This window comes from Sylvia atricapilla, chromosome 3, assembly GCF_009819655.1.
Source record: "Sylvia atricapilla isolate bSylAtr1 chromosome 3, bSylAtr1.pri, whole genome shotgun sequence".
NCBI classification, from domain to species: Eukaryota; Metazoa; Chordata; class Aves; order Passeriformes; family Sylviidae; genus Sylvia; species Sylvia atricapilla.
Genome location: NC_089142.1, coordinates 113,146,154 through 113,160,706, shown reverse-complemented (window position 1 = coordinate 113,160,706; position 14,553 = coordinate 113,146,154). Strand labels below are relative to the sequence as shown.

The 14,553-nt window shown below is 48.2% G+C and overlaps 1 protein-coding gene across 1 annotated transcript; it reads left to right on the top strand.

Moving 5' to 3' along the window:
• Positions 1-345: 345 nt before the first annotated feature.
• On the top strand, positions 346-14,553 carry LOC136358528 (solute carrier family 22 member 7-like). Its single transcript, XM_066314404.1, is given in 14 exon segments — positions 346-770; positions 3,245-3,348; positions 7,238-7,392; positions 8,762-8,930; positions 10,659-10,678; positions 10,681-10,775; positions 11,607-11,716; positions 11,804-12,018; positions 12,497-12,538; positions 12,541-12,600; positions 12,860-12,863; positions 13,931-14,051; positions 14,053-14,138; positions 14,298-14,553. Coding segments are annotated over 14 exon segments (1,623 nt in total). The 5' UTR covers positions 346-392; the 3' UTR covers positions 14,362-14,553.

Here is a 14,553-nt window from a genome sequence, read left to right as displayed (position 1 = left end):
GGCTGGTGACCAGCTCACTCCAGGCAGAGTTTGCTGCAGGACCTTCACATGAGAGAGTGCTCTCACAGTACTCTACCCACAGCCTCCCTTCCTAATGCAGATGTCCCTCTCCAAAACCACAGCAGGAGGAAAGGACTCCAAAAAAAGCAGGTGCCCTGTGCTGGGTTTGAAAGGGATGTGTTGTGGGCACACAGGATGATTTCCTTGGCTGTACCCTAAGTGAGAGTTCCACTGTGACTTTTGACACATTTCAGCAAGATCTCAAAGTCCAAAGAGGTGGCTGTATGAAAAGCCATGGGAAGCTGAGGTCCAAGAACAGAGGCTTCTTTTCAAGCTCATGTTGATGCTCCTTGGTACAGAGCTGCTCTGAATGAGCAAACTCCATAGGAAAGATGAAATTTGACGATCTCTTGCTGGAAATTGGGGGCTTTGGCAAATTCCAGATTTTGATTTTGGCTATCCTCTGCCTCCCAAGAATCAACCTCCCCATGCATTTCCTGCTGCACAATTTTCTTGCTGCTACCCCCTCTCATCACTGTGCAATTCCACACCAAGAGGCATTTGTGAATCTCACCATGGAGGAAGTTCTGCTCATCAGCATCCCTCGGAAGCCCGATGGCACTTTCAGCTCCTGTGAAATGTTCTCACAGCCTCAGTTTCACCTGCTGCTCGACTCCTCTCTGCAACCAGAAAACAAATCCATCATCCAGCACTGCCAGCATGGATGGGTCTATGACCACTCGCAGTTCACCTCCACCATCTCCACCCAGGTAATTCCTGGCCTGTGATCCAGCCAAAATTGAAATTAGCTCTGTGCTTTGTGGAGAAGATGGAGAGGTGTTTGCTGAGCGCACAGAATGAGAGGGAAATCTCTGCATTGTAACCAGTGGACGTGACCTGCTCAGAGAAGATGTCCTGGGAGGGGGAAGCTCTCTGAAGCTCAGTATTAGGAGCTAACATTTATTAATATTATTTTTGTATAATAAATGAGACAGCATCCCATCTTGCTTAGATTGATGCCAACATTTCTCATTATAATCATCTTAATTTCTCCAGATGATTGAGAGATTTGGGAGGGAGTGAGGTAGCAGAGGAAAGACACAGATAAAGGATTTTCTCTGTGTGGGCCACATGGCATTTGCACAGGATTGTATCCTGTCAGGGTTTCTTATGAGCTCTTGATTTCCTTTCTTGGTTTTCCAAACATTTTATAGCTTCTAATCCCTTGACCACCCCTCCTCACTGATCTTCACCTTCCTCCTCTTCTCCTCAGGGTTGTGCTGTCTGTGTTCTCTTACCACCAATATCTCTGCCAAATCAAATGTTCTCTCTGAGGGTCTTCCACTTAGATGGAGCTCATAACCAGCCATAACCTTGAGCCTGCAAAAGATCCCTGCCCATCAAATATTAACCACCTGCCTTCTGAAACACTTTTCCAGGGCTGGCAGTGATACCTCTGAATGTTAATGCTTTACTGTCCTTGGAAAACAGCAGAAACCACACAAGGTCTTGGGGAAGGGGAAATCTGGTCAGGCAAAAAGGGGCACAGTTGGATTAGAAGGATAGTGCTGGTTGTCTCAGTGGGAGCAGGGTCTTAGCCTAGAGCTGGTGCTCCCTCCCCACCATCCAACCACTCCTGCTTTCATCAGACACTGAGGGGTGTGCACTGGGCCTGTGCCTCATTTCTGCACTGTGTGGGGGAGAAAGATATGAAGCAGTCCAGAGGGGAAGGGTAGAAGGAGGTACTCTGCAGCATGAAGCCTCATGGTGCTGCTCTCATGGCCCAGTGGTCCTGGAACCTGTTCAAGGGACCGGGGCTTTCTCTGGAATTCTGCTTTTGTAGCAGGAAAGGTTGTTTAAGGTCTGGCTGGCCTCATCAGAAAGGCTGCAAGTCTGGGTTGATTATTAAATTTTGTCACATTTGCACACAGAGAAAATTAACTCTGTGGCTTTGCCACAACCTTCTGTAGAGATTAGTGATATTTGCACTTCCAAGAAAGTAAAATTATGTTCATTAACTTAATTAGAATGAATATCCAAACCAACTCCTCAGCAAGAAATCAATAGGTTAGTATTAAGAGCAAGTATTTTACTTGCTTTCCCTCTGGTCTCTTTCTTCCCTGCACAGACAAATTCCAAGGAAACTGGTCAGGGCATGAGAAACTGATTACCAACACAACATTCTCCTGTGCTGGCTGAGGGGTGTGACAGCTCACTGCAGTGGGAGGCCCTGCCACCCACTCACCAGGGCAGTCTCAGGGGCACAACAGAGGGAGCTGGGGGAGACTTGCACCTGGGCAGGTCTTGCAGAGGTCAGGAGAAGAAAATGGGGAACTCTCCATGTGTGGCACCCGGGAAAGTTTTCTGATGCCCAACCATGTCCTGGGGTGCAGCAAGCACAGCATCACCAACCAGTCAAAGGAGGGGATTGTCCTGCTCTGCTCTGCTCTGCGGCAGCCTCACCTTGAGTCCTGGGGGCAGTTCTGGGCACCACAATATAAACATGTGAGACATTATAAATATATATAAATATCTACACAAAATATAAAAGAGACATTCAGCTGTTGGAGAGCATTCAAAGGAGAGCCACGAGGATGGTGAAGGGTCTGGAGAGCAAGCCACATGCAGAGTGGCTGAGGTCACTTGGTCTGTCCAGCCTGGAGGAGACTGAGGAGAGACCTCATTGGGGTCTTCAACACCTCCACAAGGGGAAGTGGAGGTTTTTTCTGTGGTGACCAGTGACAGGACCCACAGGAATGGCCTGGAGTTGTCTCAGGGGAGGTTTTGGGTTATCAGGAAAAGGTTCTTCCTCCAGAGAGTGGCTGGGCACTGAACAGGTTCCCCAGGGCAGTGGTCAACAGCCCCAAGCCTGACAGAGCTCCAGGAGCACTTGGACAGTGCCCTCAAGGCTTTTGGAATGTCCTGTGCAGGGCCACGAGTTGGAACTCGACCCTAATGGGTCCCTTCCAACTCAGCATCTTCTATAACTCTGTGGCTCCATGAAGTGTTGACAGAGAGGCTGTCACAGGGGCCAAGGATAACTGGGAATTTGGTAAGATGCAGCTTTCCATTCTCAAGGACCCTGGCGCTGTGTAATGCGCAGCTTAGTGCAGGATTGCAGCCCTCCATCAGACCGGGCGGACACAAACCGCAAGATGTGATGTCTGACCGCCGCAGTGGAGGAGCGGGGGAAGGCAGCAGAGCCGGAGCCGGGAACTGAGTGTCCTTTTGGCTTGTGTTTCAGTGGGACCTCGTGTGCGAGCGCCGCGGGCTGAACCAGGCAACAGCAACCTTCTTCTTCATCGGCGTCACCGTGGGGGCCGTGGTGTTCGGGTACCTTTCCGACAGGTCTGACCCTCCTGGGCGGCTCCTCCGCTCCGCGAGAGAATCCACACGGGTGTGAGCCTCAACAGGCAGCCAGAGGGCGGGGGACGGAGAGAAGGGAATTGCCATGGCACCATCCACCACTCGCCGGGAAATCGGGTTCAAACCATGCCGGGAAACAATGCAGGGAGTATAGGCTCCCCGGCTCAGTGAGCCAGGAAAGGCTTCCCGGAGCAGAGCAGCAGCTCTGTCCTCGGTTAGGAGCCAGAGGTACTGCTGGCTGGGGTCAGAATTGCTGCAGGAAGAATAAAAAAACTAACCAAACAAACCAATCCAGTCTGCAAGGCCAGATTCAGGGGGAAAAACACCTATTAAAAAAAAAAAAAAAAAAAAAAAAAAAAGAGAGCGAGAGATTAAACTCCTTGCAAATTATACACAAATTGGCTAATGACACCCTAGTGAGGGGCTCAGAGCAAATGCTTGCCATAGCTCAAAAGAGTCTCCAGCAAGCAAAATCTACTGTAATTCCCAGAGAATCAGGGTAAAGGAGATTCTTTACAAGCAGGGAGGTATTTATTCCTCAAGGAAGAGCTGAAGCACTGAAGAAAACAGGAATAAATCTGCTGTCTCTGGTTAAATGTTGGGATATGACGATACAAACCTGGAAAAAAGAAATCCAAGCAATAAGCTAGAAAGGACATCAGTTGAGAAACTAAATATATTTGCAGACAGTAAAACCAGGAAACCAATCAGAGGACAGAGAGTCCAGGCTTGCAGTTGGGATGTGCTATTCCATGTACACTATTCATTATGGGGAAGCTGCTTCCTGATTTCCTTCCTCTGGAAGGAACGGGAGAATTTTACAGCAAGCTGCAAAATCACAGCAGAGGAGAACCAGAGACTTCAGTGCTGCAGAAGGGAATTTTTACATCCATACTTTACCCATGGGTATATGGGTATGCTTTTACAAGGACCCAAGACACCTGGCTGATTTTCAGACTGTGTGCCTTGGCTTTGTATCTCCACTAGTTTTATATAGCACAGCTGGAGGGAAAGAAATTCAGAACCAAGGAAAGGAGCAGAACAAAATATGGCAGAAAATAAGGTCTCACAAAGTAGCACAAAATGAAAAGTAATTTGTTTCACAAACGGATTGTGAAGGGGAAGAGCCAGCAGAGGATCAAGGCATAAAATGAGCATCTGGAAAAAAAAATACTGTAGTGTGAGACATAAATGAGTCTGTGCTCTCAGTGGGAGAATGTGTAGAGGCAAGTGTTGGAGCTGAAGCTTTGAAATAAGCTGACAGAAGAAAGCAGAGAGAAATACACCAGAGGGATGCCAGTTAAATGCCAGGAGCAGGGAGACATTGTCTTGCAGCATCTTGGGGCTAGAAAAGCTTTAAGATGGTCTCCACGTAAGGTTTCAGGGTTGCCAGGGAGCCTGACCTCTGTCTGCACCAGGCACATTGGCAGAAACTTCTCTGAAAGGTGGAGCCAGAACACACCAGTAAAGAATCAGCCAGGTTTTCCAAAAGATCCAAGCCTTACAAATGTACAGGATTTCTGTGCATCAGTCATCAGGCATGTCAGCAGAGGAGACGCCATCTCAGTCTCCTTATCAAACACTCCTTAAAAACTCAGCTGCCCTAGGATAAGAAGGGAAGGTCTCAGCCATGACTAATAATTAAAAGCCAGGAAGAAGAGAGGAGATACAGGTGCCCAATTATGACAAGGGCAAGGCTTCTGCTTGCATTTCTGTGCTGTTCAGTACATATACAAATAATCTGGGAGGGAGAGCAAGTGGGGGAGGTGATGCTGAGTCTGGCAGAAATGGGGTCTGAGTGTGGAGATTTTGTAGAAGGAGCTAAAGGAATTCTGTGACTGGATGAGAGAATCAGAAGATAGAACTTCAGGGCAGATTAATCTAAAATAGAGAACACAATTTAAACTTCTCATTAAAAATGGATTTGAGCTGACCGCAGCTACTCAATAGTAAGATTTTGGCATTATGACAGATAAACACAGTTTTGCTCTAGGCAAACATCCACACAGCAATGAGTAGTGGCTAGGGAAACAAGAGGAAGATTAAGAATCGTTAGGCTAAACCTCAGAAGTCACCTCCCGCATCTCCCCTATTATCTCTTTAAAGTCGACCTCCCATTATCAACTTTCCTTTCTCTGATAGAGATAAGATCCCACTTCTTTGTGCTAACAGTGAGGCAGAGATTTCACCTCTGGTGCTCCAGAGCGAGAATCATCTGGCATTTTGCTACTCTTCAGGTTCAGGTCTTTTTCTAAGCCATTACAGATATTTGGATTTGAGAACTGCTTTACTGACAAATTTTACCAGGTAAACCCTCCAAAAACCTTCACTGTGAACACATGTATGCAAAATACATATATTGTTTCTGCTATGTCTGCTCTTCTCCAAGACTCCTTTTTGTACATTCTCTTTGTACTGAATTGGTTCAGTGATGCTTTGGCAGACTTCCAGATTGGGGTTTTTTTTTAATGAAAATGGCTTTTTTATTAATTCTGGCTTGTGCAGCCTGCCTCTTTATTGTATTTTCCGCAATCTTTTCAGAGGCTGTGCTTCCTACCACGCTCTTTAAGACAATTTTAATGGCATTATTTCTAGCAACCTCCCTGTATCCTGCAATTCAATCCTGCCAGCTCACTCCTGGTTTTCCTAGCAGGTAGTGTGCATTTGCTGAGAGTCTAGTAATGGTTCCCTAAATAGCTGCCTTGACTCCTGCAGGGAATATTATGGTTTTATATCCTCCTTACTGTATTTTCAAGGAAATTCTTCATTTAAAAAATGCATCTTCTTTCTTGGGCAGTTGGCCCATTGGAACTGGATCCAACTAGGGTGGGTTTTCTGTTCTGATCCAGGGGCATCTCGTTGGTCTTTTGCAAACTGTCTCACCTTCAATTTCAAAGCAGATCAGCAAACTCCCTGTACCCAAGCCACAAGCTGGAGGGTTTTGCCAGTAGATTAATTTATCAGTGCTGAATTAAGTAATTTTTTATTATTTTGGGGAATGTTACTGAGGCATTATGTCCTGGCACCTTTTTCCCTGGAGCAATTGTTCCAGCCACCATTCTTCTCAGGTGGCCACTGGGAGAGCCCTAATGCCGGGATCAGGAGCAGGATTTTGGTCCTTGGGGACTGAACATCACCTGCTGGCAAGGCTTAATCTACTGCTGCAGCTTGAGCCTCAGCTTTCCCAAACATGCGGTGCTGGTGTTCATCAGGAGACCGAGCCCTTGTGCTCCGTTTCGGTTTTTAGATTTTCCTAGTTTGTGTTAGAAATATGTGCAGACACGGTTCTCCATCTGTGAAAGGAGAGTGTGTTTATATACAGGTGCATTTGTGTGCCTTTGATGTTCTGTATTTCTCCCACATTCTCCACACAGGACTCTGGACAATGGTGTAAGGAAGCCCCAGGGGCACCACATCCTGGCAGATGACTCAGAAATCCCTAAGGATTTCAGGGCTATTTGCACGTGTGGTCTGACAATTGGATTGCTTTGTTTTTCCTCCAAGGAGCAGGGTGAGGGTGTCGTTGCCTCTGCCTCCTCCCTGAGCGTGGTGGCAGTGGCCCGTCCGGAGCGAGCCGTGGGAGGACATTGGCACTGGAGGGAGCCAGGGAGTGACAGCAACACGGGGTTTCGAGCTGGCAATCGCTGCTCGTGGTGGTGGTGCCGACCAGGAGAGCCCGAACTGTCGTTCCGGGCAGTGCTGGCCTTCCCACGGCACAGTCCCAATGTTTCTGGGGCAGGGGATTGCACCACCTCGATCCAGAGCCACGTCCTCCTCCCCGGGGTGCCGCATCCTTTCATTTCCCTGGAGCCGCCGTGGTCTGGCGCTCCCGGCGCTCCCGGCGCTCTAACGCGGCCCGTGCTCGCGGCAGGTTCGGACGGAAGGCCATGCTCCAGCTGTCCCTGCTCTGCTCCCTGGCCTTGGGCATGCTGAGCGCCGCCTCCGTGTCCTACACCATGCTGGCCGTCACTCGGACCCTCACCGGGGCGGCCCTGAGCGGCCTCTCCCTGATCGTCCTGCCTTTGGGTGAGTGTCCGGGGCTCCTGGCAGCCGGAGGGTGGAAGGGACAAGGGACCTGTCGGCCAGGCAGGGCACGCTTGGCAGGGACTGGGCTCGGGAGGCTGCTGCGCGTGCGATTTCAGTACAGAACGTCCCTCTTGCTAGGATCCAAGAATTCCGAGTTGCTGTTAGTCTAATTAATATTAACGGTCTGCTCAAAATACAACAACCACTTGTCAGTAGTTCTGTTGAAACGAGCCTACCCGGTTCCTGTCAGTTATCGTCATTAACACAATCAAAGACGCATTCCAAAATCTCTGCCCCTTTCCGCTCATACAAAGTTCTCACCTTTGCGGCACACACTGTCAGGACAATTCAGAAGCATTGCGTTGTCCTCGGCATGAGAGGATGGTGTGTCATTTACAGGGTGATTGTACTCGAACAGTTTCAAGTTTGCTCACAGTTTTCCTAAGCTGGCAATCTGTATTTTACAATGAGAAGAACTACCAAAAACGATGTATAAAAATCACACGGACCTAGGCAAAACTGAGGCTGAAGAATTTAGGTAATTACATAATAAAAACAAGCTCCAAATTTTAGGATCTCCAGTGAACCACTGGATAATTTTGTAGGTACAGTTGGGACATACTGAGCAAAAAGTGTTGTACCCAAGAACAAGTAACAGTTGCAGCAGAAATTTCCAGGATTTTTGCAGATCTAGCCGAAATCGAGCTAACATGGCTTCAGTACTGGAAAAGCCCACACAAGACCTGACAAATTCCAAGGCCTGCTGTGTTTGTTTATTGTTATAAAGGTTGAATCAAAGTAGAGCTGGGGAGGGACATTTCTGATTGTTATAGGTTGTAGCAAGATGTCCAAAGCTTTGGAGGAAAACTGGCTTTTAGTTCACACACACAGATAGGGAGAGGCCCATCTGGCTTTACATATGTGCGGCTGTCTGCTCTGGGCAGACTCCATGTGAATGACAATTCTCAATATGGTTCTTTGATGAATAATGAATGGACAGAGAAATGGGGAACTGTGCAGGCAAGACGGTAAGGAAAAAAAAATCTGGTTGGTGAAGAAGACCAATTGAATGCTATTGAATGGGATAAAAAAAAAATCTCTATCACCAAGAGTGGTTTCAGCACTCTTTCTTAAAACATGTCCAGTATTTCTTTTCTTAAAGTTTTATTCAGTGGCTTACACCTTGGCAAGAGCTTAAGTGCCGTGGCTGAACATTTTAAATGTTCCAAGTATCGGCCAAGCAATGGAACTTTGTGAGGGAGAAGACCAGGGATGTTCCCTTGCTTTGCCCTGGTTAAAACGCCCTGCAGGCCCTGCCTTCCTGCAGAAATCCTGCCTGGCCCAGCTGAAAGCTGCTCCCCTGTTCCAGGGATGGAGTGGGTGGATGTCCAGCACCGCACCTTCACTGGGATCCTGAGCAGCATCTTCTGGAGTGTTGGGAACATGCTGCTGGCCCTGGCAGCCTACCTGGTGCGGGAGTGGCACTGGCTGCTGGTGGCCGTGACAGGACCGTGTCTCCTCAGCATCATCTGCGTGTGGTGAGTGCAGCCACCAGACAGGAACCACCCCTGGGATTTGCCTCCTCAGCACGAGCAGAACTTCTCTGGTCCTGCACCTGGATTGCCCAGCCATGGCAGCTCTGGAAAACGGGAGTGGCCTGGGTTTTTGTCCTCTCCAGCAAGGCCAGGAGACAAGGTTATGTCGCAGTTCTGGGCACAAGGAGGAGCCAGGAGTGGGGCTGAGGCATTTAGAGGACAGGTGGAAGCAGGATTTGGTGCTGCCAGCCCTGTCAGACGTGGCTCAGAGTAAAGAAAAGAGATTCCAGTAAAGGAAGACACAACCAGATCCAGGTTTAATCCTTAATAGCCCAAGATTAAAAAAAAAAAAAAAATCCATTCTCTGTCCCCACCTCACTGGGAGGGATACTTTTTCCGCCAAATTTGTCCATGAAAGCCACTGGCACCTTCAGGCTAGGTCAGCTTCATTTATCTCTGCACTTCCCAAGGCTTTTCTCAGGTATGTAACCACCCTGATGGGCCAGACCTGCTTTCTATGGGAAAATTTCCCCCATAACCTTATTTAAGAAATACCTGACATCTCCTTAAACCTTAAAATGGTAGATGGTTCATTTAATCAAAGAAACTTTGATTTTTTTTTCTTCCTTTTTTTTCTTCCCCCCCCCTTTTTTTTTTTAACCCTAATACAAACTAGAATACAGAGTTGATTCAGTGTAAAGAGTAACTTCTAGTATTTCACTGATCAAGTCCAACACAACTAAAATACATGTTCTGCTGACTTTTTTAGTTCGAGTTGTTTTGCTCTCTTCTAGGACAAACAGCCATAAAAAACAGTCCTTGGAAGTGCTAAAATTCACAGATGCATTTGGACCCACCCCTTTTCATCATTACTGTTTGATTTTTCTTCTTATGTTACTCTCTTTTATGGAGATTAGTTCTCCAACAAATTATACTCTAGTCCTCAAGCACCCATAAGGTCAGTGATTGCAGAAAATTGAAAGTCTCTGAAGTATGGAATTAAAATCTAATTTAGAACTCTGTAGATATTATGACACAATGTCAGAACTCAGTGGAGACATTAGACAACCCAAAGACAGAGTATTACTCTCTAGAGGCAGTGGCAATGAGTGCAAAATGCCATCTTTCCTTCTTTATATTTCCCGAGGTTGTAAGCTTGTGGGAAGGAGATGAAAACTTTCAACAAGACCAATTCTCCAAACATTTTTGCTCTATACATAATTTTCAATTCCTGCTTGAATAGTGACAACAGTTGTTCATTAGTTTTCCTGCAATCTGATTTAGGGCACATGAATCACAGACATTGGACTGTGGGGATCTGGTCTCAGACCGTTCTAGTGGGAGACTCCAGTGTGCAGGAGGCTTTGATTATTGTGAAAACTGGATCATTTTAGCAACTAACAAAGTATGTTTAGAGCTCACTGAATCCATCCCACACTGTGGTTTTAAATATCTGACAATTTCAAAATTTAAAGAGTCCCAGAAAGCACAAATATGTAAATGAACCCTCCCTGGGGGTCAGTTTTAATTGATAAGAGTTATAAAGTTCAGCCAGCTCAGCCTTTAGGGGCAGAAGAGCACGTACATGTCAAAAGGGTGCCCCACTACTCTTCCCATGCACCACAGTTGTTCCATTGAGCTGAAGTCTCATGGAGAAGACGCCAGAGCCATGGTGTGGGGTGGAAAACAGGCAGCTCCAACAGGAGGTGTCTCTTCTCCTTGCACCTACAGGTGGGTCCCAGAGTCTGCCCGGGGCTTATAGCCAAGGGCAAAGTGAAGCAAGCCCACAGGCACCTGCTCAGGTGTGCAAGAATGAATGGGAGGAAAGGCATTCCTGTCTCACCAGAGGTAAGTAACTGGAGATCCAGAGACGTATTCTTCTTTTCCCACTTCGTCACTTCTGTTTGATACCTGGAGCAATTGCTTAGCCTGCAGTCTGGTCTGTGGGGCACTGTGGGCATTTTGCTCTAGAAGGCAGAAATTCACTCCTCAAGATAAAGCACCAGCTCAGCTCCCATAAGGCCAGAAATCCTGTCCATTAGGTGGAGTGTCTTTCCACTCCTTTTTGCCATGGCAAGAGGCCTCAGTGGACTGGATACTGGAGTAAATACACAGTGTGTAGAACTTATTAACTCTGCTGGTACTTACTTCTCAATCAATTGCCAAAAGGCTTTTTGGACAAGCATTATCTTCTTCTTCACAGGCAGGGCTCACTTCTCAGTGCCTGACGTTTTAGGTATTCTCTATTTATATATGTAGATGGATAAATAATTGCTCTTTAAACGAATGCACTCCTAGGAACACAGCACAAAGCTGACTGTTGGCTCTTCACACAACAGCAGGCAGCCACATGGGAAAGGGGGTGGAACTGGCCAACACTGACTTTTCCGTCTGCCATTTCTCTACAGACCTCTCTGCTACATGGGGCATGTAGATGAGAGGGAAGAAGGAGCCATGAGAAGAAAAGAGGTCTAAAATAGCAGGCAATCTGTAAAGTTACAGGAAGACGTGCCTTTGACAATGTGTGCTCAGAGAATGGTTCTGCAAAGGAAATGTATGGAAAACCCAATGTATGGATCTGAAGCTGGGAAGGGCAAAGTGCCCAGCCTGTCTTGGGTTTCATGTCTGCATCCTACAAGTCCAGCAGCTCAGTTCTTTCTTTCTTTCCATCTCTGCCAGGCCCTCACAAGGATGGCCACAGACAAAACCATCAGAGGGAGTTACTCCTACATCAGCTTGTTCAGGACCCCAGTCCTGAGGAGGATCTCTCTGTGTTCTGGTGTGGTGTGGTGAGCAGTGTCACTTCCTGGGGGGGAATTCATCCTGCAGCTTCCAGAAGGATCTCCCTCGGGCCCACCTCCACCCTCTCCTTGCAGGTTTGGTGTTGCCTTCTCCTATTACGGCATGAGCATGAACCTGACGGGCTTTGGTCTCAGCATCTACCTGTCCCAGTTTGTCTTTGGGGCCATTGAGATCCCAGCCAAGATGGTCATGTACGTGCTGGTGAACCGGGTGGGCCGGCGGCAGAGCCAGGCGTGGACACTCATCCTTACGGGGCTCTGCATTGGGGCAAACATCCTCATCCCCACAGGTGAGACCATTTCTGCTCCACACAGCACCAGATAAAGGGGAGGGGTCCATTCTGTGCAGTGCTGGAGAAGGGGAGGCAGGGATTTGTCCACAGGCATTCTGTGTAGAGAAGTCCTCCACCTGAAGGGTGTCTACAAGACAAGGTCACTAAGGAGGGCTAACCCTCATATCTGGGCACAGCAGATGATTTCCAGTCACTGTCAAGTGACTGCTGAAGGGTCCAGCAATGGCAAGGACAGTGCCAATCTAAATTATGGACTTTGTCCAGTGGGAACTGTCAGGACCTATCCTGTCATCAGTTCATCTCCCACTTGGGCTAACACTTACTAAATCTACAGATCCAGCCTTTGGAGGACAGCAGCTCCAGGGCTGTGAAGCTCCCTGTTTGTGTGTGGGAGCACTGAACCTTCTCCCTTCTTATCCCTGAAAGTTTCTTCTTGGAGGCAGCTCATTGTCATAAATGCCTTTTTTTCCCCCAGTCTTCACCTCTCTGCGTTCAGTAGTGGCCATCATGGGCAAGGGTTCTCAGAAGCTGCCTTCACCACCGTCTTCTTGTACACCTCGGAGCTCTAACCCTACCGTTGTGAGGTGAGAGATGCCACCTGAGCACAGCCCCAGGGCCCCATCAGCACAGCAGGATGTGTGCAGCACTGGCCCCTTGCCTCTGGAGCTAGCAGGTCCTAGAGGTTTCATATACTCACAAGGGAGAAGCAGAAAGCCATCCCTTTTTTCACCTGGTTGTGGGTGGTTCAGTTGTGCTGACAGGAAGATGCATGGAAAGGTGAGGAGTATTCTGTGTGGGAAGATCTTCGCACTCCATAAAGCAAAGCACCTGCACTTAGTAAGGTCTTTGTTCCCTGTGATAATTTGTCAGGGACTGTTAAAAGAACCTAAAAATAATAACGTGAAATACCAGATTTTACAAGGGACACATACTACCACGTATTTGAGAGTCTTTTAGACACCGGGTGATATTAAAGCAGGGATTAACCAGCCTTTCAGGAGGAAAAACAGAGCTTATTTGACATACCTGGGTAATGGTAACGTAACAGCAGACTTAGCATTTGCATAGGTTGGGATATAGCTAAGTCTGGTGGAGGGAATCACCTCACTGATTCCTTTGTGCAAGTTTGAAAAAACCCTCACCATCACAGCAGGCTTTGTGGCTAACTTCACTTCTGTCCCTTCCTGCACAGAGAACTGTCCTCTGCCATTTAGTCCTTTAGCTTTCAAAGGTCTCTTGCGTGCAGGGAACGATTCACATGTAAACCAAAGCGGTCACACTGATCAGCTACTTTTTATCCCGGATCACTTTGTATCTTTCATGCTGAAAGACATTGACAAAGACAAAATTGTTGGCTCCTTCTGCAGTACTCGTCCTGTATGTGCACAAGCAGGCCCTGAGATCCTTGTCATCACTGTGAAATGCCACCCCATCCCCTCAAAATTAGGTCTTATTTCTGGTCTCCTCTTCCAAGGTCTCCTTCCTTGGACCAGAAGTGCTCACAGGCATCTCTAGTGTCTGCCACCTGCCCTTGAAGTACCTGGGAGAAGGAGGAACTTGGATTACCTCTAAGCAGGCTGAAAGACTCACTAGTCTCACTGTTAGAAAATGCTCTCAGAGTTTTAGACGTTCAAAGTGGAAACTGCTTTAGAGCAGGTATTCTTAATGTGGAACTGCAGCTTCTTTCTCATAATAGACATAAATCTATTTCTCACAGCAGCTACAGTTGATCTCTGGGAAATATGATGGTTTTAGGAAGACATGAAGAAAGAAAAGGGGGAAAAAATGGCAGAGGAAAAAGCCAGGGGGGAAAAGCCTCAGCACTTAGAGAAAATTGCAGGGGAAAGGGCAGAAGTCTGACATGACCCAAGCAGCACTCTCTTTGTCATGGTGGTCTGCACCTTTCCAGGCAGAATGGGATGGGGTACACCTCCTTCATGGCCCGCCTGGGGGGGGCCCTGGCCCCGCTGATGTTCCTGCTGGACGAGGTGTGGCGGTCTCTGCCCGAGGTGACATACTGCGGGGTCGCGGGTGTGCAGCGGGGCCGTGGCGTTCCTGCTGCCCGAGACGCTCCACATGCGCCTGCCCGAGGCCATCGAGGACATCGAGAAGCCACAGTGAGTCACCTGCACCCTGGCCTGGAGAGGGGACATCCCTCTTCCGCTGCCTGCAGTTCCCTGTCTGTGGGTGGCAGGGGAAGAAGGGACAACCCAGTGGGGCTGCTGGCCTTCTCACTTTTCTCTCCGTCAGCCAACATAACTTTTTTATTCTTCCAGGGTAAAAGTGCCACCAGAAGTCAGCGGTCCCGAGGGCGTGCCACTGCAGGCGCTCCCGAAGTGAGGACAGGCACCGTGTAGGACTGCACCGCTGAGCCAAGCTCCGATCTGCCCGGGGAAGAAACCTTACCTGCCCGCCCATCTCACTCCCGAGGGAAGGGGGACTGAGGACACTGCAGGAAGGAGGCACATCGGGACACCAGCTGGCAGGAGATAACCCACTCCGTAGTGTGGCCAGCAGCAGGATGCAGAGGTC